The 27,614-nt window shown below is 59.1% G+C and overlaps 1 protein-coding gene across 1 annotated transcript; it reads right to left on the reverse strand.

Annotated features, from left to right (window-relative positions):
• Positions 1 to 618: 618 nt before the first annotated feature.
• On the reverse strand, positions 619 to 27,518 carry TRPM5 (transient receptor potential cation channel subfamily M member 5). Its single transcript, XM_031943599.1, has 26 exons — positions 27,390 to 27,518; positions 25,526 to 25,596; positions 25,046 to 25,433; positions 23,738 to 23,918; positions 22,328 to 22,494; positions 20,793 to 21,000; positions 20,292 to 20,356; positions 19,861 to 20,052; positions 18,965 to 19,067; positions 18,656 to 18,774; positions 17,803 to 18,141; positions 17,053 to 17,193; positions 16,296 to 16,650; positions 16,037 to 16,227; positions 15,033 to 15,145; positions 14,173 to 14,268; positions 13,407 to 13,650; positions 12,758 to 12,876; positions 12,436 to 12,568; positions 10,845 to 11,019; positions 5,784 to 5,937; positions 4,224 to 4,402; positions 3,303 to 3,435; positions 1,573 to 1,645; positions 1,279 to 1,369; positions 619 to 680 (listed from the first exon to the last, which is right to left on the reverse strand). The coding sequence occupies exons 1-26, from the start codon at positions 27,516 to 27,518 to the stop codon at positions 619 to 621; spliced, it is 4,221 nt and encodes a 1,406-aa protein (XP_031799459.1).
• Between the last annotated feature and the right edge of the window lie 96 nt (positions 27,519 to 27,614).

Below are 27,614 nucleotides of genomic sequence, written 5' to 3' on the forward strand. Positions count from 1 at the left end.
ATTTTGCTATTTCCCTTTAAAATTCATCTCTTCTTTTTTGCTCTTTGAATGCTGGAATACTCGTGTTTCTTTGCTTTTTTTTATGAAGCTTTTTTATTTTCAAAGCATCTGCGCGGATAATTTTTCAACATTGACCCTTGCAGAGCCTTGTGTTTCAAGTTTTCTCCTCCTCCCCACCCTCTCCCCTAGATGGCAAGCAATCCCATATGTGTTATACATGCTAAAATAGATGTTAAATCCAATATGTAGAAACAGGTTTATACAATTCTCTTGCTGCATAAGAAAAATCAGATCACAAAAAGAAAGTGAATGCTCATGTTTTTTGATGAAGTTCTTAGTACAAGCAAGTTAATTTGCAAACAAAAAAGAAGAAAGGTGCCAGTAGGTTTGACAGCAAATGCTAAAGGCCAGGGAACGGCGGGGGCAATGCTGGGGTCCCTCTGACCGGCTGCATGGGACCTGCCATCTCTCTCGTCCCCGGCTCCCGGGTTGGAGCTGCCTGACCTCACTCATGAAGGCTGGAGAGTGAAGACCCAACTTGTAGATACGGTATGTCTCAGGCTGGAGAAACTGCCGTCACCAGAGCCAGAAAACGTGCCCGCCGCTGCCCCTCGCGCATCACGGGCTGGGGGCCTCCTCCTGGAGAGGGATTTGGCCCCCTCCTCCTTTGCCGCCATTACCTTGGGAGAGGAGGCAGCATGATTAGGGGATAAAATGGAATCTGGAGCTTGAGGACATGGAGTCAGTACTCAGTAGCTGTGTGACAATACGTGCTTGTTATTCATTGATTGGGTGAGTCACTTCCCACCTCTGTCCTCAGCTTATTTATCTGTAAAATGGGGGTAATGACACTCCCTCCCAGGCTTGTTGAAAGGATTTTGCAGAAGTTGCAGTTGGCGATGGTGGGAGGTGAACGACATGACTCCCGAGAGCCCAGCAGGCTGAGGCCTTGCGAGGGCCAGCTTCCCTCCTGCTCCAGCCTGACCTCACTTTCCCAAAGGGACCGGCTGCTTGTGTACAAGGTCCCTTGGGCAGGTGAGTCCAGAGCCAGGCCCCTGCCTCTGCCCCCGGGGGACGAGAAGGTCAGCACTTCTGGCTTTGAAACCCCTGGGGACTCCCCCCTCATCCTGATGACCACAAAGGGACCTTTGCCTCACAGAGGACACAGAGAGGTCGGCCCGACCTCCCCGGACAGAGGACACCGAGAGGGCGGCCCCGACCTCCCCGGCCAGAGCGCCAGGTCCCACCGCGAGTCGCGGCCCCGTCCCTGGGCCTTACTTGGGTGTTTGGGAGGCGGCTGGTGCCCTGCGAGGCTGGCCCGGGTCAGTGTGTCCGCCATGGTGGACAGGATGACTGTACAGTAATTGACCTGAAATACAGAGCTCGTGCTCCACCCGGTGCTGGCTGGAAACTCTAACCCATCCCCCCGGGGTTCTTGCTGCCTGCGCTGACCATTTACCCTCCCCCCCTCCCCTCTCCCCTCTCCCCCTCCCCTCTCCCCTCTCCCCCTCCTCCCCTTCCCCCCCCAGAGCTGGGGGAAGAGAAGGCCCTGGCCCAGCACTGGGTATTTACTTGTGACTCGAGGGCTCGAATGCGCTTTTCTTGCTCTCTCAGGCCTGCCACGTGTTGGCTGATGAAATCCACTCTAAGGAAAAAGGCAAAGACCCGTTTCTGGGCGTCAGGGGTGAGACCCTTCCCCGGAGGGGCCCCAGGACCCTCCCCCAGGATCTCTGGCGAGGGGAAGATTCAGAGCTGGGGGCCCTTAGAAAAGAGAGCCTCTGACCTGGGCCTTTATCTTACAGGGAGGGAAACTGAGGCTGTGTGAGGGGAGGGAGGGAGGGGCAGAGTGACCGCTCCCTGCACAGAACCTCCCTCACTGTGCTTCTGAGCGCCTTTCTAGCCCACAGAGACGTGGGTGGGGCACCGACCATCCCCCCTTCAGATCTCAGTTTCCCCTGTATAAAAAGGTCCCCCTGTATGCTCAGGGTGAGCCGGGAGCTCCTTGGGGCCCTGAGCCAGGACCTGACGGCCTCCGGCTGCCTCTCTGGGCCCTTGGGCTGCCGGCCTCCGCTATGGGGCTCTCCGGCTAGTCAGGCAGTAGCTGTTCACTTAGGAGCAGAGAGTAGCCGGCCCAAGGCCTTCAGGAGACCGGGCCGAACCGGGCCAGACACACCGGGTTTGATCCCAGGGCAGGGGGAGGGGCCGCTTTCCCAGAATGCGGCTGGCAGGCACTCTGGGGCTTCTGAGGGGAGGACGGCCCCAGTGGGCCCCAGGTCTGGCCGGCCCCAGGTCTCCTGCCCAGGCTTCTCGAGGGGCACGACGCAGACTCCGACTTCTTGTTTTTTTGATGGGGACACGGAGGCCCAAGTGCTAGGATTTGAACCCAAATTTCCTGACTGTGATTCCAGCGACGTCCCCAGCTGCGGGTCATTGGGCTTTTCTGAACCCCAGTTCCCTCGACTATGAAAGATGTGATCATCTTTGTGCTCCTCACCTCAGGGGAACCCCCAAAGTTTGGGGCCTAGAAGGGAGGGGGAGGGGCCAACCCCGATGAAGGGGCAGTGCGGTGCAGGGGGCAGAGCCCTGGCAGCCCTGGGATCGAGCCTTGCCCCCTGAAGCTCATGGGCTGTGACCCCGGCAGTACCACGGAGCCCCCCAGGATTGCCTGATCCCCGGCTCTCTCCCCCTATCGGCTCCCTGCTGGTCTGGATGCACCTGTTTGTACTTTGTCTCCGGGAGTTCCTCGGTACTTGGTGCAGGCTTGGAACACAGTGGGTGCTTAGCACACAGTAGGTGCTTACTAAACGCTCACTGATTTGACAACCCATAAACGAGGGGGTGGATTCCAGGGCCTCTGAGGTTCCTTCTGGCGCCAAATCTATGCTCTCACGAGGAGCCGATTCTAGGAGGGGGAGCCGGAGTCCACAAGCGGCCCCGACCACATGGGAAAGTCAGCTGGCCGAGCACAGTGGGCGGAAGCTCGTCCCAAGGAGCCCAGAGCCCTGGGGACACGTCCACCTGAGGAGGTTCTGGACCTCCAGGCGCCGCGCTCAGCAGCATCATCGCCCCTCCTGGATAAGGAGCGCCTTAGGCCTTTCCCACGCCCGTGGAACGCCGGCTGGAGCACTCAGGGGGCTTCTGCTCATGCTCAGCCCTGACCCCGGGATGTTTGGGGATCCCGGGCCAAGTCACCACCAGGCCGACCTTAGGGACGATAGGAAAGAGGGGCCCCGGAGGCCCTGCTTCCTGTCGGGGAGCCCCGTGTCCGGGCAGTTTCCCAAAAGATGGAGACAGACGTTCACCTGTGGGACGTCTTTTTTAGGGTCTCCATGGTACTTTCTTTCCTCCTTTTCTCCAGATTGGCCAAAAAGTTTTCCTTCTGAACGGTTTCCCAGGTAACGATTTTCTGGTCCAGGTTATCAGGCAAGTCTCTCTCTAGTGGGAAGACTTGGGGTGAGTTTTTCAGAAGGAGAAGGTAGACTTGGGGGTCAGAAACTAAAGTGAGGCTGGAAGGGGGCCTGATCTCCAGGGAGGAGGGGCACAGCACCACGGCAGGAGGGACCGTGACCCTGAGGGCATCGGGGGCAGCAAGCTTGGGGGCAGGGGGAGAAGGGCCCCCAGGCCTGCGGACCCAGCACGCCGGAGTCACCTCGGAGCTGAGTCGCTGCACTCGCCCGCCCTCCCTCTCGCTCTTCCTTTCTCTCCCTCTGCCTGTCTGCCCCCCATGGCTTTCTCTCTTCCACCCTTTCTCTGTCTCTTCTTTCTTTTGGGGCTCAATCCATTTGAAGCCCGGCTAAGCCCAATATCTGAACCTTCCACATAGCCTCAGCCTGGTCAGCCTGTGCCCAGCCCGTGCAGCAGCTCAGGACCCACTTCTGGGGGCTCAGGACTCGCTTTTGGGGGCTCGGGACCCACTGCGGGGGGCTCAAGACTGGACAGGGCTACAGCGGGCACATGAACCTGGGAGGGGACTGATGTGTTCCGGGGGCAGGGGTAGCCAAACCTCCTTCTGGGTGCTTCTTCTGCCCCCCAGGTGTGAGGGGAGGGGGGGTGACCTCCCTCCCCAGCCCAGGCCCTTGGCCATCTCCTTGTCTGGAAGCAGACAAGCGGGCCTGCCCGAGGCTTTGTGCTCTTCCTTAATGTGTGGGCCTTGACAGGTGCCTTCCCCATGTCCACTGTGCCCACCATGCCCCTGTGCCCGCTGTGCCCCAGCCACAGCTCACCCAGGTGCTCCCTCTTGTGCTCCTCCTGCTTAAAGGCCTTTTTGAGGACAAGGCTGAGATGGCTGAGCAGGATGAAAGGGGGGGCCAGGGCCGGGCGCTCGTGGTACTCCACGATCAGGTTGTAACGCTGGGACTTCCAGAAGATGTCCGCGTTGCCCTGGACCACCTGGAAGGTGTAGCTTGGGTGCAGCCAGCGAGACACCACAGTCAGGGGGGAGGCCGAGCCCCGATGCCCCCGGGAGCGCTTCCCCCCCGCCCCCCCCCCCCGTCTGTCTGTCACCCCCGTGGCCCCACCCGGCCCTGGCCTTCCATCCCCCCTGTTGGCCACGTGCACTCTAAGCCACAGATGACCCCCCTCTGGGCGCCTCAAACATCTTGGTCAGGACTGGACCCTCCATGTGATAAGGCTGCCTTATTGTACAGGGAGGATGTTCTGGGACGGTGAGACCAGAACCCGGGTCTCTGCACAAGGGGCTTTTCCAGGGTCACAGATGAGGAAACTGAGGCTCAAACAGAAACCCTCCGGGGCGGCCCTTGGGGGGATGGGCTTGTCAACTGTTTGAGTTAAAGTCTGCCAGAGCAGTCAGAGATGGAGAGGGAGACAGAGACAGGAAGAGAGAGACACAGAGGGAGGAGGAGGGGAAACAGAGACAGAGACAGAAAAAGGGACAGAGACAGAAGGAGGAGGGGGAAACAGAGACAGAGAGAAACACTGGGAGAGCTTGAGAAGCCCCAAGCTTGGGGGTGTTGGGGGAGCCCACCTGACAGGCCCGGTCCCCCCGTTTTGGGGGAGCTCCCAGCCTGGCTGGAGAATGAGATGTGAATGTCATCTGAAAGCGGTTGCTCGGGGCTGGGGGCCAGGGAGGGGCCGGGACAGAAGGAGGAGGGGGAGGAGGGGGAATGGGGTCTCCAGAGCATGAGAAGGGAAGTAGCTGGGGGGGAGGGGGCTGGGAGCGGAACTGCTCCGCAAAGCCTTGGCCAGATGGAAGGGACAAAGGACTTGGGGGGCAGGGGCTGTACTGGGAAGCTGCCCCTAGAGGGTCCCGTGGGAGGGCCCCGAGGCAGCGGCGCTGCTTCCTCATGTGTGGCCAGGGCCGGCCCAGCTCTGACCTCCTAAAGCTGGGGTCAGGGGGCGTCTGCGCCAAGGAGGCTCTTTGCTGCCAGGCCCCAAGGGCTGCCAGCCTGGGGGCTCCCGCTCTCCGCCCGGGCCCAGAGGGCATCCTCCCACCTTTGGCAGCCGGGCTCTGCCTCTCAGTGTCCAGCCCCCTCCCCACACCCTCCCTCCATGGGGAGGCTCTAGGTGCTCCTCTCCTTCGGGGGGGGGGGGTGATGGGAGGAGAACGTTCTCCGAGGTCCAGAGCGCGAGGCAGGCTCCCTGCAGTCCTGGCCGGTGGGAGCCGAAGGCCTCAGAGCTGGCGGCTATCAAGGCTCCTGCCGGCTCTCCGGGGCCTGGGGGCGCCCATGGTCCCTCCTTCTGTCAGGAACTTTCCCCTCAGCTGCCCAGAGCAGCCTTGTGGGGAGGGGCTCCTGGAGTGCGCGGGGGCCTGTAGACCCGCTCACCTGAACATGGCTATCAGCAGGTTCATGAGGAGCACGTTGGTGACCAGCAGGAAGGTGACCAGAAGCAGGATGACCAGCCAGTTGGCGTAGAGGTTGGGGCACGAGGGCGAGTTCTCCAGCAGAAGGGGGTGAGCGGAGCAGTTCACCCGAGCCCCTGGAAGGAGCACAGGCTTCGGGTTCCTGCTTCTCTCCATCAGCCCCCGGCTCTGCTCGGTCATAGCCCTGCTGATGAAGGGTGGGGAATCCCCCTCCCCCCCCATCACACACGGCCCGGGGCCGTGAGAGGGTCCCCGACACAGGCGACAAAGATGGTGGGGATTCTTCCCCCCCCCAGCACCGCCTACTCTGCCCTCCAGGAAGCCCCCTTCCCTCTAAAACGTTGCCAAGGAACTCTCAGGAGCCCAGAGAGAGGAGCAGTAAGTCACTGTAACTTCCATATTTGCCTGCAGGTAACCAGCTCCCAAAACAAACCCTAGAACAGCCAAACCCCAAAAGGAGGAGGGGGAACAATCTTTGAGCCCAAGAAACTTGGAAGATCTGCAGGAAAGGTCTGTCTCACTTGGGTAAAAGGGGAGAGCAGGGCGGGAGGAAAGGTCCCAGCAAGCCAGCGGGAGATCTGGAGGCCCATTCACCAGACGGGCAAACCCCACATCAGGCGCCCTCCACATGCCTCAGCATAGCCGGGACAGTGGGCAGGTGCCACTTCTGAGAACCACCTCGTGCTTGGGCACAGCCCTGGGCATCCTGGGGAGGCCAGACCACCTCATGCTTGGGCACTGCCCTGTGGAAACTCAGAAACACCCGATGGGTCGGCACATGCCGGACACCAGCACCATGAGTCCAGCTCTGGACCGGGTAAGTTGCCAGATCTATATGAGCTCCCGCAGTTCCAACCACCCCCATTCCTCAACTCAGATCAGCACCAGGCAGGAGAGTTCCCCAAGGACCTCAGGGCAACATCAGTTTCACCCTGCAGCCTCTGGCCCAAGGGCACAAGAGCTCAACTTCAAAAGAAAGGGAAAAAGTCAAAAAAGATGAACCAAAAAACACCACCAACAAACAAAAAAAATCTGACCGTAGCAAGTTATTATTGTGGTGACATATCGGGGACCGTATTCACATATGGTAAATATGATGATGATGATGATGATCAAGACCAAAACTCAGAAGGGAACAATAATATCAAAACACCCATGGGTAAAATCCCAGGGGAAAATGGGACGTGGTTTCAAGCCCAGAAAGAACTCACGGAAGAGCTCAAAAAAGAGCTTAAAAATCCTATAAGAGAAGTAGAAGAAAAATTGGAAAAAGAAATGAGAGTGATGCAAAAGAAATATAAAAAAAAGAACTAACAGGTTGGTTATAGTAATCATTACCTGACAGGAAATTAGAAGGGGAGGAGATGAAGTAAAGACATGGGTGCGGGATTGACAGGAGGGAAGTAGTAGAAGCAAAACACTAGTGAGGAGAGAGAGGGTGAAGGAAGAAAGAGTATTAACAGGAAGAAAAATAGAATGGAGGGAAACAGTTATCATAACTGTGAATGTGAATGAGATGAACTCCCCATAAAATAGAAGTGGATAACAGAGATGATCAAAGAGTCCTATGTATATTGCTTACAGGAAACACACTTGAAACAGAGAGACACAAAGTAAAGGTAAGGGGTTAGAGCAGAATCTATTATGCTTCAGCTGAAGTTAAATAAAAGACGCAGAGGTAGTAATCCTGATCTCAGACAAAGTAAAAGCAAAATTTGGCCTAATTAAAAGAGATAAGGAAGGAAATTCCATTTTGAAAAAATCCCCAGGGTCAGATGGGTTCACAAACAAGTTCTTTCAAAGAACTACTAATTCTAATAATATATAAACTGTTAGGAAAAATAAGCAAAAAAGTAGTCCTACAAAACTCCTTTTATGAGATAAGAATGGTGTGGCTACCTAAACTAGGAAGAGCTAAAACGGAGAAAGAAAATTGTGGACCAATTTCCATAATGAACATCAATGCAAAAATTTTGAATACAATACTAGCAAGGAGATTATTGCAATGTATCACAAGGATTGTACACTATGACCAGGTGGGATTTATACCAGGAATGTAGAATTGGTTCAATATTAGGAAAACTATCAGCATAATTGATCACATCAATAACAAAATCAACGAAATCATATTATCTCAATAGATGCTGAAAAAGGATGTGGCAAAATATAGCACCCCTTCCTATCAAATACACTAGGGAACATAGGAATGAAGGGAGCATTATTTAAAGTGATTAGCAGCATTTAAAGCCATCATCAAGTATTATCTGTAATAAGGATAACCTAGAAGCCTCCCCAATAAGATCGGGGGTGAAACAAGGATGCTCATTATCATCATTATTATTCAATATTGTACTAGAAATGTTAACTAGAGCAGTAAAAGAAGAAAACAAAATAGAAGAAATTAGAACTGGCAATGAGGAAACAAAACTATCATATGATGGTATATTTAGAGCATCCTAGAAAATTAATTTAAAAACTCTTGAAATTAACAGCTTTAGCAAAGTTGCAGGATTTAAGATAAACCCATATAAATCATTAGTATTTCTATATATGGCCAGCAAGAGAGAGAAAGAGAAAGAGAAAAAACAATAACTGTAGACAATACAAAATACTTAGAAGTCTACCTGCCAAGAAAAACCCCAGAGCTATATGAACACTATTACAAAAGACTTTTCCCACACAAATAAAGCCGAATCTAAACAATTGGAAATATTACTTGCTTGTGGATAGGCTGAGCCAATACAATAAAATGACAATTCTACCTAAATTAATCTACTTATTCAGTGCCATATGAATCATATTACCAAAAATTATTCCATAGAGCTAGGAAAAATAACAAAATTCATCTGGAAGAACAAAAGGTCAAGAATATCAAGGGAATGAATGAAAAACAATACAAAGGAAGGTGCCTAGTCATATTAGCTCTAAAACTATATTACAAAATGGTAGTCTTTAAAACTATTTGGTACTAAGAAATGGAGTGGTAGATCAGTGGAATACATTTAGTACACCAGATACAGTAGTCAATGACAGTGGTAAACTAATGTTTGATATATACCAAGACCCTAACTTTTGGGAAAAGAACTCACTATCTGACAAAAACTGCTGGGAAAACCGAAAAACAGTGTGGCAGAAACTAGGCAGAGACCAACATCTCACACCATATACCTAGATAAAGTCAAAATAGGTGCATGATTTAGACATAAAGAGTGATAGTTTATCTTTCAGATCTATGAAGAAGAGGAGAATTTATGACCAAGAGAGAGAATACTACAAAATGCTAAACTAGATAATTGCAATTATATGAACTTAAAAAAGCTTTTGTTCAAACAAAACCAATGCAACTAAGATTAGAAGGAAAGCAGAAAACTGGGAAACAATCTTCATGTCAAGTATGTCTGATAAAGGCCTCATTTTTCAAATAAATACAGAACTGTGTCAAATTTATAAGAATGCAAGCCGTTCCTCAACTGTAAATGGTCAAAAGATATGAACAGGCTGTTTTCAGATGAAGAAATCAAAGCTATTCTAGAGGCATATGAAGAAGTGCTCTAAATCTGCTTTGATTGTAGAAATACAAATTAAAATAATTCTGAGGTACCATCTTACACCTATCAATCAGATTGGCCAAGATGACAAAAAAGGAAAGTGATAAATGATGGAGAAAAACTGGAACACTAATGCATTGCTGGTGGAATTGTGAACTGGTAGAGGGCAATTTGGAGCTATGCTCAAAGGGAAAACAAACTATGCATACTCTTTGACTTAGAAATACACTATTTGAGATAGTCTATCTCAAAGAGATAATAAAAAAAGGGGAAAAAACCCATGTGTGCAAAAATATTTATAGCAGCCCTTTTCCTGATAGCAAAATATAAGAAACTGGAAGATGCTCCTCAATCGGGGAATGACGGAACAAGCTCTGGTCTATGGATGTAACAGAATACTATTGTGCAATAACAAATGATGAGCAGGTGGATTTCAGAAAACCGGAAAGACTTATAGGAACTGAAGCAAAGTCCAACGAGCAGATCTAGGAAAACATTGTACACAGAATCGGCGATGTGGGTGATGATCATCTCTGAATGACTTAGCTCTTCTCAACCACACAATGATCCAAGGCAAGTACAAGGAACTCAGGAAAAGAAATGCTAACTGTACCAACCCAGAAAAAGAACTGCTGGACTCTAAATACAGAAAAACGCATATTTCTCCACTTATTTTATTTTGGAGTGTTTTTTCCTTTGAACTGTTTCTTCTTTCACGTGTGAATAATATAGAAAGATGTTTTACAAGGGCGGCACATTGCCGACCGGTTTTGGAAGAAGGGAGGGAGAAAAATTTGGAACTCGAAATCATGTAATAAGAAAGCTACAACTTGTCTTGACGTGTAATTGGGGAAAATGCTATTACCTAAAACTGAAAGGTTAGAAGGACTGAAAAACAAATGAAAGGAAAAAAATTTCCAGCCTTATGCCGGGCCTCCCCCCTTTCTGTGGACCCACGAGCCTATGTCTGAAATGCAGTCATTTCAACGATATCTATTGATCTTTACACAGGTGTTGAAACGAGCAAATGAGTTGACAATTTCCCTCCAGCCTTGAGAGAGCTCAAGACCGAGGCAGGCTCATCTTATCCACATTTTGCAGGGGAGAAGATGGAATTCTCAGGGAGGTTAATTGATTTCTCCACAGTCACACAGCCAGCAAGGATCTGAGGTGGGGTTCATGCCGTGGCTCCCCCCCCCCCGGGACTTTGAAACTTTCACTCCAGGTGGGGTTTTACTGGTCAAAGGACGGGCTAGAAGGAAGGTCTGAGTTCAAATTCAGTCTCAGTCATGTACCAACGGTTTGACCCTGGGCAAGGCCTCCATCTGCTTTGCCTCAGTTTCCTCAGCTGTAAAATGGGCTGGAGAGGGCCAGTAAACCCCAAAAAGGGTCAAGAAGAGTCGGAGAAGACTGAACAAGAAGAGGCTAAGGGGCGGATGATTGGGACCTGGGGAGGGAAAGGAGGGAGAGCTCACCATCAATTTCGTCCAGGGGGATCTGCCCGAAGATTTGCAGGTAGGGCCTGTAGAGGACCCTCCGGAAGATCCACTCCACGCGGCTGTCCCTGGGGTGCAGCAGAGCTTGCGTGGTGACCCCATAGGCAATGAGCCACACGGTCAGGAAAAAGAGAAAGAAGAAGACGTCCTTCATCTAGGGGGAGAAGGAAGGAGGCGGGGCAACATCTGAGCCCCGCCCTCACCTGGGCTTCTAAGACCCGCCCTCATGGAGGTTAGCCCCGCCTCCACCTGAGCCCCGCCCTCAGCCCCCAAGCTCATCTCACAGCTTTGACCCTGGAGGGAGGGATAGTCCTGAAGGGACAGAGAAGCGGGGCTGGGGAAGGACCCAGATACAGAGGAAAGTGGACCGAACCAGGGCCAGCCATTTAGATGGCAAGAGCACAGAGCTAAAACTGACACTGTAAAGACCGGGGGAAAGTGGGGGCCGATGGGGGCGGGATTCTGGTCAGCTGCCTCCAGTCCTTCCATTGCTACAAGAGCAGGGGAGGGGGAACGGAGAGCTTCAAGCATAAGGGAAAGGGCCTGTCTGAGGCACAGAGGGAAGTCAAGGCAGAGCGGCGCTTCTTGGTCTCCCTTCTTCCAGTATATGGGGGTTGGGGCTCCCGGCTGGGCTCAGAGAGTGAGCTCTGTTGTAGGCAGGAAGAGGAAGGGTTTGATCTGAAATCAAGCATTTATTAACCACCTACTATATGCCAGGCACCAGGTTCACAAAGGAGGGAGAAACAGGAAGCTACAGAGAGGACACTTTGGAAATAAGGGCCTGGACATGGGGGGGTGGGGAGGGAGCTTTAGTTAAGGCAGAAAAAGCCAAAGAGGTTGGGAGCAAAGATGAGGAGAGAGAGGCTCTCCCGGACAAAGGTGTGGAGGCTGGAGATGGAGTGAACAGCTGCGGTCTGGAGTGCAGAGGATCCGCAAGGGCGTCAGGTGTGAAAAGAGAGCGAAAGGAGGAGGGGGCTGGCTTGTGGAGGACTTTCCTCGGAGGTCTGGGAGCAGGAGCCTCAGGGATCTCGGACCCCAGCCCTAGGAGGGCTGAGTGGCCATCATGGAGCCACTGGCTTATTCCTGAAGCTGTGGAACTGGCCAGGGTGCTGAAGACACTCCACAGGAGCGCTCCCCCCTCCCAGGACCCCCCAGCACTGTGGGGGGAGCCCGGGGCAGTCAGGGTGGTCTGTGGGATGAAGTCGGTCTGACGAGATCCCGCTCAGCCTGAGGGTCTCTGTGAGCAACGTCCCCCCAGCTGGTTCCTGCCGCCATGACTGGCCGAGCTCCCCGGGGGGGAGGGGATGGTCCTTCTCCCCGGCCTTGCCACCCTGAGGATGTCTCAGCGCCCATTCTCACCCGGGCGGCCCCAGAACCACGGATCGGCCCCAGAACCAAGGATCGGCCCCAGAGCCACCGGCCAGACCAAGAAGAGCTGCTCCTCGTGGGGCCTCCCTCCCCCAGCGGGAAGCTCGGGCTTTTACGGTGGCGGAGCCCACTCGAGTCTGAGCAGATGAGGGCCGGCGGGGTCAGGCCATGAAGCAGCCCAGGGGTGGCCCCGCCCACTCACCATCCTCTCCACCACGATGATCTTGGGCCCCAGCTGCTTGTGAATGGCAAAGATGTGGATGAGTCTCAGGGTGAAGACCATGAAGTCCATGGCCAGCACGGTCCGGCCGGCCTCGAAGGCGGAGCTCAGCGTCCTGGGGTGCCACGGGCGGGAGAGGAGGAGGAGGGTGTTCAGGAGCGGGGGGGGGGGGGGGGGGGGGGGGGGGGGGGGGGGGGGGGGGGGGGGGGGGGGGGGGGGGGGGGGAGGAGGAGGAGGGTGCTCGGGGGCCAGCCGGGGGCGGTGCGGCCAGGCGGGAGACGGACCGAGGGCACCTGGGACTCACCTGCAGCTGACGCCCACGGTGAACAGGAAGATGGCCACCATGTCGCACTTGTTCCAGTTGTCCTCCACATACACCTTGAACTTCTTCAGGAGGTTGGTGTCCTCGTCAGTGAAGAACCCCTGGGGTGGGAGTGTGGTCCTGGGGTCTCTGCCCTCAGGAGCCACAGGGGGGGTGCCCTGCCCCTCCAAGGAGCGCTCTGTGGCTGGCTCAGACCCGTGACTGGTCCAGGGTCACCCAGCCTGAGCTCAGACTCGGAGCCACACTACCCACAAGCCCCCTCCCTCACTCAGAGGTCTTCCCTGCTCCTCTTCCCTCTGCCCGCCTTCTCCGGGAAGCCTTCCCTGATCTCCCCCATCCCTGGGCCTCCCAGGAGCACGGTTCCAGAGCGACCTGGAGCACAGGCCCCATCTCCACCTTTGTGGTACCCTCAGCACCTAGCCCAGACCTGGCACACGGTGGGGGCTGCATTAGTGCTGCTTATTGATCGAGGAGACCAAGGGACCTGACAGCTTGTCCAATCCCCTCGTTTGACAGCAGGAGAAACCGAGGCACTAAGAGAGGCAGCCAGGGCCAAGATCTAGTAGCAGAGATGGGAGGTGTATCCTCGGGCCCCGCCTCCTTCGGGGAGCCCCGGCCGCTCACCACTGACCTGTCGAACTTCCTCCAGCACCAGCGTGAACACCCAGAAGTAGAGGGCGAGCTCGGGCCCTGTGGGGCCATCCGGGGGGGGCCGGAAATCCACCAGGAGCACATAGGCGAAGAGGAAGAGGAAGGCGAAGTACATGATCATGTTCCCCAGAAACACGGTCACCGGCGCCCCCCAGAACTTCTTCCACCGGGACAGCAGGAAGCGGCTGGACACGGCCCTCCGGCCCTCGGCCGCCTCGGCCCTCCTACTGACAAAGGGTGAGAAAGTCTGGCGGGACCGGGGGCGGCTGAAGACGCCCTTCCCGGGGCAGCAAGAGGTGCCCCAAAGCTGGTGAGAAGTGGCTGTGGGGGTGGCCGGTCTCGGATGGGGCACAGAATGGGGGGGCTGTTCTCAGAGGGGGCACAGGAACATGGAAAATGGCCATCCTCAGAAGGGGCACAAGAACAGGGGGTGGCTGTTCTTGGCAGGGCAGGAACATGGGGGACAGCTTGGAAGGGGAAGAGGAACATGGGGGGTGGCCAACCTCAGAAGGGGCACAGGAACGGGGTGGGGGGTTCCTTAGAAAGAACCTTGTCCAATACTGGCATTTTACAGATTTGGAAACTGAGGCCCGGCCTCCTTTCCGAAGATGGGGAGCCCTCAGGAGGAGCCTCTGACAGACCCCACCCTTGTTGCGTTGGGGGAGCTCCCACCATCCCCCAGGGTGACCCTTGGGTCCCTGCCGTCCCCAGGCCTCCAACATCAGGCTCAGAACCCCTCGCCCCACCTGATGCTGGGGGAGGGGAAAAGCAGCGTCCTCTCCATGTCCAGGCTGTCAAGCTCTCTGAAGGGCTCCAGCCCACTCTCCAGAGGGGGCTCCTCACTGCAAAGGACCAGAGCGGGGAAGAAGGGGTCAGGGGCTCAGGGTCTTTGGAGCTGCTTCCTAGAAGCTCTAGGGGCCCCTGAAGCCCCCCGAGTGTCCCGGGGTGTGGTGGGAGCAGTCCAACCAGAGGAGGGGAGGGACCGTCTCCAAAGCGTTTCCCAGCATTGTGCCGGGTGCCAGGGACACAAGGGACCAGGGAGCGGGACGCAAGCCCGGCCTCGCCCTTCCCTCGCCCTGCAGCCCAGTCTGGCTCTCCCTGCACTCCCTCACATGTGGCTCCCATGGCCACGTCCTATTTGCCCCCTCGGGCCCCGACACCAGGCCCGTCTCCTGCCCACGGCGCAGCTCAGGGTCAGTGGCTTTTTCATTAAATTGACTGGTGTCGATTGGGAGCAAGGGGGGTCCACGTGGGAGCTGGAGGTGAGGAGGGGGAGGGCGGCCGGCGGGTCCAGCCATGGGCAGACCCTTCCCTGGAGGCCCCTGTCCCTCCCGGGGGCCCCTGGGAGGAGCCTGTTCCCAGCCAGCGGCATCCATCCTGGGCCTCCACCGCCCACAGCTGGGCCCTGACTCTGGGCCCTGCAGCAGCCTGGGCTCTGACCCAGTGCCCGGCCAGGGTGCCCTCCCCCGCCCTCGGTGCCCTCCCCTGCCCTCAGTGCCCTCCCCTGCCCGCCAGAGCCCGGTTTCTCCTCTCCCCCTCTGTCTGGCCCCCTCCCCGCAGGGATCTGGCCTTCAAGGCTCTGCCCTCCCACCTTGGCGCCTCCTACCTGAAAGTGATGAGGTTGGTGTAGATGAGGATGGGGCAGCAGAAGGCGCAGAGCAGCCGCAGGATCGGGGTGCCCGTGGCCATGTCTCCCCACCAGATCTTGGTCAAAAAGGCCTAAAGCAGAGGGAGCGGCTGCAGGAAGACTTCCCCTGTCCGAGGTCCTGACCCCAGCAGGAGGCTCTTGGAGGTGTGGGGAGGGCCGGGAGTGGGGGGAGGGCCTGGAAGGGGCAGGAGCTGGAAAAGGGCCCAGGTGCAAAGGAAGGAGGCGGGCCAGGCTCAGGGCCCTGGGCCAGTGACACCCAACCTGCCTAACCTGGGATAAATCCCTTCACCGGAAGGACTCAGTTTTCCCAGATGTAAAGTGGGGAGATAGCCTGGACAAGCCCTAACCCTTCTCACTGTAACCGAGATCCTCATAATCAGAGACAGCCCCTAAGCACCCCATTTTGCAGATGAGGAAACTGAGGTCCATTAGGAGGTAGAGCCGGAATTTTAACCATGCCGCCTTCTCTCAAGGTCCTTCTTACTCCTGAGTGACCTCAGGGCTGTTTTTCAGTCATAAAACCAGACTCCCAAGTTCTTTCCCTGGCATTCAGGGCCTTCCATCACTTGACCCAGCTTTGGTGTCCCTGCTCTTCCTCCTCCTCCTCCTCCTCCTCCTCCTCCTCCCCCCCCCTTCTCCCCTGTCCCTGACTTTCCCCTCCCCCAGAGGGGCCGCTTATTTGTGTGCGGGTTCTGGGCTGTGAGCTGCCCCGGGTCGGGAGGGGCTCTTCACCCTCCCCACCTGGGACCCCCTGATAGGGAGGATGGGGCGGGGCCTCGGCCCGGAGTCTGTGCCCCGTGCGCGGGGAGGCCGTGAGGCAGGCAGAGGGCAGGGACCCAGGGTCCCTCAGTCAGCTCCCCCCCTCCCCCCATGGCCTCCTCTCCCAGGCAGGCTTCCCGGACTTTGGGGGGGGGGGAGGGGACAGGTTCCCCCCTCCCCCCCCCCCACAGCGAGGCCCTCACCTGGACGCCGTCGTGCGCAAAGAAGGCCTTGGTGTCGGCCTCGGCCGCCAGGTGTAGGCACGTGGTCCTGCTCCAGTCCCGGTTCCTCCTCACCAGGAGGGCGAAGGCTCGGTCCTCGCTGTTGTTGTAGCACTCGCTGAAGAGCTCTGGGGGGGAGGGGGCGGGGCTCGGGGCCTGTGCCTGGCCCCCTCCTGCACGCGCACACACAAGGAGCCCCCCCCTCAGCAGCCTGAGGCCCCCCCCTCGCCCCAGCCCCCACCCCGGCCGCCTAGCGGCGGCGGAGGATTTGAGCGCATGGCCTTTACAGGACGTCCCACGGACACCCCTCCCCCAGCAGGAACGGGCAGCTTGGCTCCCCAGGATCTGAGTTCAAATTGCTCCTCTCCTTCCCGCAGCTTCCCCACAGGGGTCTCAGGCTCCTCGCTTGCCCACGGGGGCCCTCCCCCTCTCCCTCCCCTTTCATTCCCCCCCCCCAGAACTGGGGCCTCACCCAGCGCCAGCTGCTCGTAGTTGGCTTCCCTCAGGCTGCGCGCGGCCTCGGCCTCCGTCTCCAGGCGGGACATTTCTTTGAGGATCTTGCAAGCGGCCAGGGCAGCAGCCACGCCCTCCTGCCCCTGGGGGATGGGGGCGTCAGGCTGCCCGCTCCCCCAAGGGCTGCTGTGTGCACCCCGTGCGCCTTCCCCGCTCCCCACCCTGGCCCCTCCGTTAGCACCCGCTGCCCCTGGAGGGGCGGGCAGATTTAGGGATAGAGTTAGGGAGGGCCCCTGTGCCAGCCTCTGTGCCAGCCTCACACCAGCCCCCGTGCTAGCCCCCATATCAGCCCCTGTGCCAGCCCCGTGCCAGCCTCCCACCAGCCCCCATGCTAGCCCCCATGCCAGCCCTGCACCAGTCCCTGTGACAGCTCCCGTGCCAGCCATTGTGCCAGCTTTCATGCCAGCCCTGCACCAGCCCCCCATATCAGCCCCTGTGCCAGCCCCCATGCCAGCCTCACACCAGCCCTGCACCAGCTCGCCCACCATGGCCCAGAAGTAGTTGGCCATCTCGTGCCGATTCTGGAGCACTGCCCACAAGAACAGGTCCCTCCAGGGGGCTGAGCTCCTCTGGCTCAGGTCCAGGGCCCACTTTGGCCCCGCCAGGCGCTTGGCGGCCACTTTGTCCTGAGAGGGAAGAGCAGGACAGGCCTCAGGGGAGCGATCACAAGGAGGGACTCGGAGGCCTAACTGGCTGTCCCCCTACCTCCCCCCTCCCTGCTCTGCCGCTGCTGGGCCGGTGCCCCCAAGGCCAGAGAGCCCCGATGGAACAGCCTAGTGCATCCTGGGCCCAGAGGGCCATCCACTGGGTTCTTCTGCCAAAGGGCCATCTGATCTCTGACTGATGACCTTCAGGGCAGGGGAGCCCGCCCCTCCCACAGGGGGACCGCTCTCCTGGTGAGGAGCTGTCTGGGACCTGGAGTCCAACTCAATCTCTCTGCCCCTCCCCGAGTGCTCCGGGTCTGCCCAGCCCACTGCAAGGTATCCAGCAGGTGTTTAATAAGTGCTTAGGCAAGTTCTGAGCCTGAACCTTGACACTGGGCTGAGGCCTCTTCCTTGGAAGGAGATGGGCCCTAGCCGGGGAGGGGGGAGGGGGGGATCTAGAACCCAGAGCTCCGCGTCCTGCACTGGTCCTGCCTCCCCACGGGCCTTGGGGGAGTCTCCGCCCTCTCCTCTGGCCCTGGGATGGCCGGGCTGGGCTATCCTGAGGGGCAGGCCCGGGGGCCCTGGACTCACGGACTTCCTCCGGCCCACCGTCCCGCCGTCCTGGTAGAAGCCCCGGCAGGCATCGTGGAGGAAGTCCTTGAGCACCCGGGCCACGTCATGCAGGGAGAAGGAGGGGGGACTCCCCGGCGGCCCGCTCCCCAGTCCCGCCAGTGTCAGTCTGCCCTCCTCGTGCTTCCTGAGGAGCAGGTGGCAGAGCAGGCTCTTCTGGGGCACGGCCCGGTACAGCTCCTGCAGCCGCCCATAGGTCAGAAAGTCAGGCACGCTGGCGCCATTGTCCACGAAGAGCCGCACAAACTCCGGCTTGTCGTTCACCAGGGCGTCCATCATCACCTCCTCCAGGTCCCCGGACTGCGGGGGCAACCGAGCCAGGGGTCATGGGGAGCTAGAGGTTACAGGGAGCCAGGGCTCCAGGGCTTGGGGGGCAAAGGGGGGGCAAATCAAGGAAGGAGCAGCCCCAGACAATCCTCTGCTGGCCATGGGCTCTGCCACTCTCAGGATCCCGGGTGGAGAACCTCAGTGGGCAGACAGTGGCCTGGGAGGCAGCTCTGAGGGCTTGCTGGGGGGCACTGCCTGTTGGCAGGCTGAAGGCTGTGCCCACTGGGCTTGCTTTCCCTCAGGACTCCTCCAGAGGCTCCACCCCCAATAGTGGCCTCTGAGCTGGGGCCCTGGGAAGGGACTGAGGTTGGAGAGGGAAGACAGAAAATGGAAAGGTGGGTAATGGAGTGGGCACCCAAGGCCAAGCAGGCACCCGAGGCTGGGTGGGCACCCGAGGCCGAGTGGGCACCCGAGCCGGGCGGGCACCCAAGGCCAAGTGGGCACTCAAGGCCGGGCGGGTACCCGAGCCCGGGCGGGCACCCGCTACCTTCCACTCCACATCCCCGCTGAATATTTCGCTCTTGGCGATGTCGATGCGGTTCCAGGCCACGGCCAGCTTGAGCTCGTCCAGGTATTCCTGGGCCTCCTGACTGTGGCTCTTACAGGCTGAGGGGAGGGGGAGAAGGTTCCATGAGTGGCAGGGAACATCCCCATCGATGCTGAAGTCAGGGTGCGGACCGGTGACCTCCGGGCAGTCCCCGGGCCGATGAAGGGGCACAGGCTCAGGGCGCTCTCTAGCACAGGGTCTGGGCCAGAAACCGGACGGAGGAGCCGGAGGCTTCCTGCCCGCCCTCACCTTTAACCAGCGCCTTCAGGATGACCGTGTCCAGCTCCTCGGAGCCATCTCGCTCAAAGTCGTGGACAGTGAGCAGGTGCTGCTGGGCGGCGATGGCCTGGAGCTGTCGGGGCAGGGACGGGGGTCAGGGGGCTCCTGCCGGGGGGGGGGCCGGGGACTCTGGGGAAGGGGGAGGCACAGGGCGGCATCGTACTTAGGGGTGATTGGACGGGGAGCCAGGCTGGCTCTAGAATGGGGGAGGTACCATAATGGGGACTCTAGAATGGGGGGGACATAATGGGGGCTCTGCCCATGCTCTCCATCCTCATGACCCCCTTAGATTCTCACAGCATTGAGAGGATCTGTCCGTGTGGCACTGGCCAAATCCCTTGGTTTCCCTGGGTCTCAGTTTCCTCATCTGAATAATGGGCACAGGTGGAATAAATATCCTCTAAGAAGGGGACCCAAGTCTACCTAGTTCCAGCCCCTCAGGGAACGAATGAGGTGACTGAGGCCCAGAGAAGGCGCAGTTCCGCTCAGTGTCCCACAGCTAGGACTCGGGTGCCGGGCTATCGGGCCAGGGCCGGGCTGGGGTGCAGGGCGGGGGTGGGGTACGGTTGGGGGGTTCCTATCCTGCCCCTGCCCCTTCCTGGCTGTGGGGCCCCACACATCTCCACTCCTCAGGCTCAGTCTCCTCATCTGGGAAATGGGGATAGTGGCACCCGCCCTGCCTCCTCCCCAGGGCTGTGGCGAGGGGCGTCGGGCATTCGGACCCGAGGCCCGGGGGGTGCCGCTGTCACCCCCAGACTCTCGCTGGGTCCTTCTGAGCCCCACGGATGCAGCCTGGCCCGCCTCCCCCCGCCCTGAGGGCACCCGCCGGCCTCCGCAGAGGGTCGCTGCCCGGAGAATGGACTCACCAGCTCGGTCCAGTGCAGCACGTCCTCCCGGGAGAAGCTCTCGGCGGGGAACTTCTCCCTGAGCTGCTTCTCCATGACTGGGGGCACGATGAGCTGGGGTCGGCTCACCAGGGCCGCCATGACGTCGGCCACGCCGCCGGAGCCCGCCAGGATCAGCCAGGGGGCCGAGTTCTCCACCGCCTGGGAAATTCGCTGCCCCCCCCGGCCTGGTCAGGGGGGGGCGTGGGCAGAAGGGCCCAGCGGCAGAGGAGCAGCCCCCCCGGCTCCCCCAGAGATCCGTAGGGGCTCCCTCTGCCCAGGGGTCGGGGAAGGAGAATGAGCCGGGCACTGAAGGGGGGCTCCATGCTGGGAGGGCCCCAGAGGTCAGCCAGGCCCCTTTTGTTGTATGACTGAAGCCCCGAAAAGGGGCGACATAAGGTCACGCTTCTTACCTCAAGGGTGCATGGGCCCCCATTGACCAGTAAGCAAAGTACGGGGATCTCGATGCTGCCTTTGCCTGAAAAGGGAGAGGATGCTGGCAAAGGTGGCATCCATGGGGGGGGGTTCTGCCCTGAGGCCAGGGGGAGCCGGGGTCCCCAAAATGGGGGTCAAAGCGGGTCCTGTCCCTGAGGGCCTTTGGAAACTGGGATGGCGGTGGCCATTGTAAACAGCTGGGAACTAAGGGAGCTTCTGTCTGTTCAAGTTGGGGCTCTCTCTGCTCTGCTCTATTCGTCTGGCTCTGGCTCTGTGTCTCTGTCTCTATTTCTACCTCTTTCTCTATGTCTCTTTCCATCTCTGTCTCTTCCTTCCCCCTTCTCTTTTCTCTCTCTTTCCATCATTCTCAGCTAATATTCTAAAGAAAGTTGGTCAGAAGACCCATTTGTCTCCTATCCCAGAGCCCACTCGCCCCCTAACCTGGAGCCCACTCGCCCCCTGACTCGGAGCCCACTTGCCTCCGTAACCCGTCCGCTGCTCAGAGATGTACTTTTCCAGCACGAGCCTGAAGCTGATGGTGGGGTCCCTAAGGCCGGGGGTGCCGGCCGCAGGGGGGGCTCTGTCCAGCCTGGGGTCCACCAGGATGAGGTGGGAGTGGTTGCTGTCCAGGGAGTAGAGACTGTCCTGGCCGCCGTCGTCCGCCTTGTAGAGGATGGGGTTCTCCTCCTGGAGCAGGTCACATGAGCGGGAGAGGCCATATCCATGAGAGCCGGGCCCCCTCCCAGGCCTAAGGGCACCCGGCCCGTGCCCCCTCCGCCTCCCCCTCCCCTCCCTCCCGCTTGCTGCCCGGCCTGGAAAGCTCACACCGTCCTGGGGCAGTTGGCATTAACCCTGGGGCGGCGCTCAGAGCTCACAGGCTCCTTTGGCAGGAGCACCTCAAGGCTCCCCATTTCTAGTGTGACTGAGCACAGGCCGAGGCACACAAGGGGCTCAGGAAAGACTGTCAGTCATCATGTCAGGGAGCTGGAAGAACCCCTCTGATTTTACACATGGGGAGCCTGAGGCCCAGAGAAAGTCTCTGGAGTGGGGAGGACTGAGCTGGGAGGCTCTGGGAGCCGGGGCACCTCGGGCTGGGGACGGTGAGCGGCGGGCGGCCCCTGCCCGGGCTCCTTGGCGGCCCCTTTGTCCCTTCACTCCAAGAGTGAGACTCCAGGCGAAGGCCCTGGACACTGGCCATGTTTTCTGTGGACATCACTGCCACCTGCTGGATGCGTCCCCCACCCCGGGACAAGCCACGGCACCCCTGAGCTGGCCGGGGCATGAGAAAGGCACAGAACGGGCGTTAGAGGGGCCCACAGGGCCCTTAGAGCATGGAATGGGGCTGGAGGAGTCCTAGGAACACAGAATGGGGGCGCAGGGGCCCTTCTGTCATGGAATGGAAACTGGAGGCACTTAAAGAGCCCTTAGAACACAAGAAGGAGGCTGGAGGGCCCTTGGAACAGGGAATGGGGCTGTCAGGGCTGGAGGCCCTTGGAACAGAGAACATCAAGGGCCACAGCCCAAAGGGGTCCCATTGTGCAAATGTGGACACTGAGCCCCTCCTGGGGAGAAGAAGGGCCCTCTACATCCAGACCCCCTGGGCTTTGTCCCACATGCCCCTGCTCCTCGAAGCCAGTCCATCCCTGCCCCGGGAGGCCGGACCAAGCAGAGGGGTGTTCCTAGGATCTGTTACCTCCCCTCTGTGAGTCGGACCCTCAGCCTCTCCTCCCCCAGCACATGCATGGGCTCCCCCCCCCCACTCTCAGGGTGTCCCCCCCCCACATGGCTTAGCATGTGGAGGGCATGGGAGCCGCTGCCAGCAGCAAATTCAGTGAGCGAGTGCCTGCCTCCCACACTGCGCAGCCTTTCTGACTGGGGGTCCCGCGGCCCCTCCCCGACCCCTTCCGGAGCTGGGAGCTCAGTCTCCCGGGGCAGCCCCTCGGAGGATGGTCACTCGGAGGACGGCTCTGGCTGAGGGGGCTTTCCTGGAGTCGGTGCGTCCCGGCGCCCGTACCTGAGAGCTGTCCAGAAGCTCTGCGTGCAGGACCCGGGGCAGGGACACGATCCCGATGGTGACCACCCTCGCTCTGCTCGACGTGCTGGCCAGGGAGTGGTCCTGGACGGCCTGCCCCACGTGCCTGGCCAGCCCCACCCGCAGGGCACTGGTGAATATCCAGGCCCCTGCCAGGGGAGGGGAAGTGAGAAGGGGGCCCGTGCCCTCTGCAACGGTGGGCTCGGACCCAGGTGTGGAGCCACGTATCATGGGGAAACTGAGGCCCAGAGGCAGGGAGGAGAAGCTGAGCCAGAGCCCACAGTGGAGAGGGGGCGGGGGAGGACCGGTGGGGAGGAGGGGGGAGGAGGGAGGAGGAGGGAGAGGCTTTAGCGGGCCCCTCTCCATCCTGGAGAAAGAGTTCTCCATTGGAGCTGAGGGAGCTCGAGGCCCGGGTCCCTCCCAGCCCCGGCTTGGGGAGCTGCCTTCACCCTCTCCTGGCCTCCCGACTTGCCAGCAAAGTGCTTTGCAAACCAGAAAGCAGGGGACGAAAGGAGCAAAAATCCCATAAAATGGACGCCGGCCCTGCCAGGTGACCTGGAAAGGGCACTCGGGGATCGAGAAAAGCCGATGTGGGCACGTGGAGCTGGAGCATAAGTGGCACCGGGACTGTGCCCCCGCCAGATGTAAGCCTCCCTGGCACTGTGGCTGCTGAGGGGGCAGGATCACAGCCCAGGATCACAGGGGGCAGCTGTGCCCACAAGAGGGCCAGAAGGGACAATGGTCAGCACTCTGGCTCCTGAGCACTTTCCCCTGGGCTCCTGTTGTTGTCCTTGGCAGTGCCCCTGGTGGGGGAGGGGCAGCCATTGTGCCATTGCCCCCCTCAGAGCTGGGCATCTCCCTGAGGAGGGAGCCACATATACAAGACTGATAGAGACACAGAGGGCTGTAAGCCCTGGAGGCGATACCTCAGGAACTACAGGGTGAGGGGGAGAGGGGGGGAGGGAGCGGGAATGTGCATTTATGTAGCACCTATTGTGTACCAGGCACTTTTCCAAAACCTCTCGTTTGGGCCCCTGGACCACCTACTCTTGTTCCTATATTTCAGATGAGGAAACCGAAGTAGACGATGCTAAGTGGCCAGTTCAGTGTCCTGAAGCTAGATTTGGGTTTTCTAACTCAGTTCTCTGCCCACCGCCCCAGCCAGTCCCCTGCTTCACTGTTGCACGCAGCTGTGACAGGATGGCCATGGAGCTGGCCTGGAGTGACCCTGGGAGTCTGAACCTCAGGCCCCCCATCTGTAAATGTGTGTGAATGTGAGTGTGCGTGTGACGGTGTGCACACACCCGGGAGAGCGTGCCGTCCGGCCCTGCGGGAGTCTGCGTGTGCCCCAGAGGCTGCTGGGAGGGGGGGTCCCCGCCAAGGATGGCTGACCTGTGCTCTGCATGGCCTTCACCAGCCCCTTCCGCAGGACGTCGCGCAGCCAAGGCTTCATGGGGAAGCTGCGCTCCTCGCCCACCAGGGAGACCACCAGGTTGGGGGTGGGCAGGTGCCACTCGCTGACCATGAACTCGAAGAGGACGCCGGGGGGCAGGGCGCTGGGCACCCTCAGGAACTGCCGATGGCGAAGGAGAGCCGGTGAGTGCCCGCTGGGGGAAAGCTGGCACTGCCCTTGCCCACAGGGAGCCAGGGGCGCAGCTGGGCGGGGGCTGGTGCTGCCCCTGGGGACTCCTGGGAGGGGGGGAAGGGGGCGGGGCAGGGCACACAGGACCCAGGCAATCCTTTCACACTTTCCACACAGCTCCATTGTCCAGGAAGTTCTTCCTTAGACCAAGCCTGAGGCTCTTTGTGATTTGTCCAGTTGTGGCATCCCTGGCTCTGCCCAGCCCGGCTCTCCCCACTCTGCCCAGCCTGGCTCTGCACGTCAGCACCCAGACAGCTCCCTACTTGTCTGGCCTGAGAGCTGGGTTCTGGTCCCACCCCACCCTGTCTCCGGGCTGGAAGCCCCCGGGCTGTTCCCCCTCCCCACTTCTCCCTTCCCATTTCCCGGCCCCAGACGCCTCCACTTCCTTTTTATTCTTTTCATTTTTCAAAGCGCGATTGAGTGAAAAGGGGGCCGAGCCCAGGGGGTGTGCGCTGGCCTGGGGAAGGGCCCCAGATCCGTGGGGAGGAGGAGGGGACCAGCCGGGAGCCGCCAGCCCCTCCTGCCCAATGCCGCCCCCTGGGGGCTCACGTGGGCCCTTGGGTAGGTTTGCTTTCCTCAGTCCTGAGCAAGGGCCAGGAGGCTGCCTGTTTCCTTGGGTTTCCACACCAGGTCCTGAACAACGGCCACTCCCCCGCCCCTGATTTTGCTCCCCCCTCCCCCCATGTTCCTCCTACTCTTCTCCGCCTTCTCAAGTTCTGGGCCCAGCTGCCCCCTCCTCTGAGAAGCCCTCTGGGATCTCCTGGCACTGGCTCAGCCCCAAGGTGCCTCCTTGGGCCTTGGGGCACTGCTGGCAGCGGGAGCAGGCTAGACCAGAACCCTCTGGGGCCCCATGAGCCGGAAGTCCGGTTCTCCTAGATGCCCCCCCCCGGGGCCCAGCACCCACGGGGCAGAGAGGGACGAGCGACCAAGCGAAAGTCGGGGAGCCGAGGCCCAGATCCTCCTCCCAGGGCCCGTCCCAGGGGTTCCTGCAGGGGCAGGGAGCACAGCCCCAGACGGGAAGGCCCCAGCGGGGAAGCCCGGCCCAGGCCCGGCCGCACCTTGGCGTGGCTCTTTCCCGCGCCCACGAAGCGGATCTCTCCCTGCCGACAGCGCCAGTCTCGCCAGCCTCCGGCCTCCCTCTTGCTCCCGGCCGTCGGCGGGTACCTTGGACAGGGCCCCTGGGCAGCCACAGGGGCTTGCTCTCTGTGGGGCAGGGCGAGAAGGGAGGAAAGGGGAGGGGGCAGAGCAAGGGACCCTGAGAGGAGAGCTGCTCCTGCCCCCCACCCCAGCCCACTCAAGAGCCCGCAGGGCTCGTGGAAGGTCCAGGAGCTGAGCAGCCAGAGGCCCGGCTGGCCAGTGCAGGCGGAGGCCCTGAGAGAGGAGGGTTCCTGCCACGGCAGCTCTAATCCCAGGGTCCTACGGGCCTCACTCATGGGTGGTTTCTGCCTGTCCTTCAAGGCCCAGCCCAGAGCCCATTGCCGCCCCACGCTCCTCCCCCCGCTGCCCCCCACTTCTGGCAAAGCCGTCTAGGGGCTCACCTGGGAGAGGACGCGCCCAGCTTGTCTCTGGTGCTGCCACTTTTCCACCGGACACTTTTGAGGCTCAGGCTCTGAAAACAACGGGACCCCCCTGAGGCTCCAGGCCTCCCCCAAAGACCAGAGGGGCAGCGCCTGCAGCCTCACCCCCATCCCCGGCAGGGGAATGGACGCCAGCCAGATTTGCCTTGAGAATAGTGGGAGAAAGCTTGTATTGCTCTGCTGTAAGTTCATCATTTCTCCTACCAACCCATAAACAAGCATTTATTAGGCACCTACTGTGTGAGAGGCACGGAGCTAGGCTCTGGGGACACAAGAAAGAGGAACCCTCCAGGGCTGGGGATGAGGGCTGGGGGGAGACAGTTGCACACATGTGTAACAAAGCCCACACATCAAAGTACAGACTTCAAAGAAACGATAGAAGTATTTCTCTAGGACTAGGGCAGGACCATCGGAGCTTTGTCCCAGAGCGCCAGAACTCGGAGACACCACTTGTGTACTTTGTAATTAGAAGCAACTGAGCAGAGCAAAGTAAATTTGTTAGAAAGGAGGATCCCTCCCTCACTTTTGGACCATGGCCCAGGGGAGCCCATTCTGGGGGGCCCCCAAGGGGGAGCCTCCTTGCTGTCCCAAAGCACCCGAGATCAGTGTGGCCTGAGGGGGTCAGGGTGGGCTTCCTGGAAGAGGGGGCTGGACTTTGATGCTTTTGTAAGATTTAAGTTACAGAGGGAGGAAGAGGCCCCCGCCCGGAGCAGGCTCTAGGTGAGTGCCTAGGATTGTGTGGGGGCTGGGGGTGATGGATGATGGATGGAGGAGTGGATTCCGCACCAGGAGGTGGAGAGCTCCCCCCCAGGAAACCCCATGAAAAAGAACTGTGGGCTCCGATCCCGCCTGTCAGAGACCTCTGGCTTCCCCCATCCCTACCCCCGCAACCGTCCTGCCTGCAATGGCATCGTCCTGCCTCTGTCTGAAGCCTTCCAGAGAGTCTACCGTCCCTCCCTCAATCCCCTTCCCCCTCACTACCCTCCCCCATCACCCCCCCCCCACAAGCCTTTCCACAAACCTCCTCCCATCAGCCACCTCTCCCTCCCTCTCTCCCCATTAGGCCCCATTAGGGCCAGGCTGTCTTTCCTTTTTTAATTGCATCCCTGCCATTCAGCACATGCCTGGCACAGCATCGGGCTTAAAATGGGGGTGATGATGCCCAGGACCCCCTCCCCCACCCCGTTATTAGCAAGTTTCTTCTCTCACCAAGTAAGAACCTGCCCCTGGCTCTGTCCTCCCTCCCCCCCCCCCCCCCCAGCAGAAGTTGTCTACCCGGGCCCTCTTCAGCTTTTCAGACAATCGAAGACCCCCAGACCCAGGTCTTTCCTGACCCGATGCCACAGACTCCAGGCTCTTATTCACCACTGGACCCCCTAACTGTGGCGCCCAGAAGTGACCCCAATCCTCCTTCGGCATCTGATGCACTTGGAGAAGGGGGGACTGTCACCTCCCTAGAGCTGGACCCTGGCCCTCCCTTAATGCAGCCTAAGGTCACTTTTGTTGTCTGGGTTGCCATGTGCTACTGACTCATACTGAGCTTGTGGTCCACCCAGACCTGTAGATCTTTGGCAGATGAACTGTGACCTTAGACAAATCTCTCCCGTTTTGTACTTATGAACCTGAGTTTTATTCCTGGTTTTATTTGGGGGGAAATCTGCATGTTCCCTGCAGCCTGGACTGCTAGAGATGGACCTGGAGGTGCAGAGGGTGCCCACCTTCCTTTATGAATTTGTTGGGGGGGCTTGTCCTAGTGGCCGTTAGTTTGGAAGTCTCCCCCCCCCCATTCCCCTGCCCAAAGCCCACAATCTGGCCGCATCCTCACGGTGTATGGGCCGGGGTGACCCAGGGCAGTAGCAGCCGCCCCCTGGAGCAGGCAGAGGAGCCGCCCAGACACAATCCTCAGCTCCTCGTCCCTGGGCTCCTCAGCGCTAAGAAGTTTCTCAGAGTTCATCCCCCGTGTCCGTGAGCCCCCAGTTAGGACACCCTGCTGACGTCTGAGCAGAGGCCGGCCTCCCTGCCTCCCCTCCCTCTTCTGTCTGCAGCTGAG

This window comes from Sarcophilus harrisii, chromosome 6, assembly GCF_902635505.1.
Source record: "Sarcophilus harrisii chromosome 6, mSarHar1.11, whole genome shotgun sequence".
NCBI lineage: Eukaryota > Metazoa > Chordata > Mammalia > Dasyuromorphia > Dasyuridae > Sarcophilus > Sarcophilus harrisii.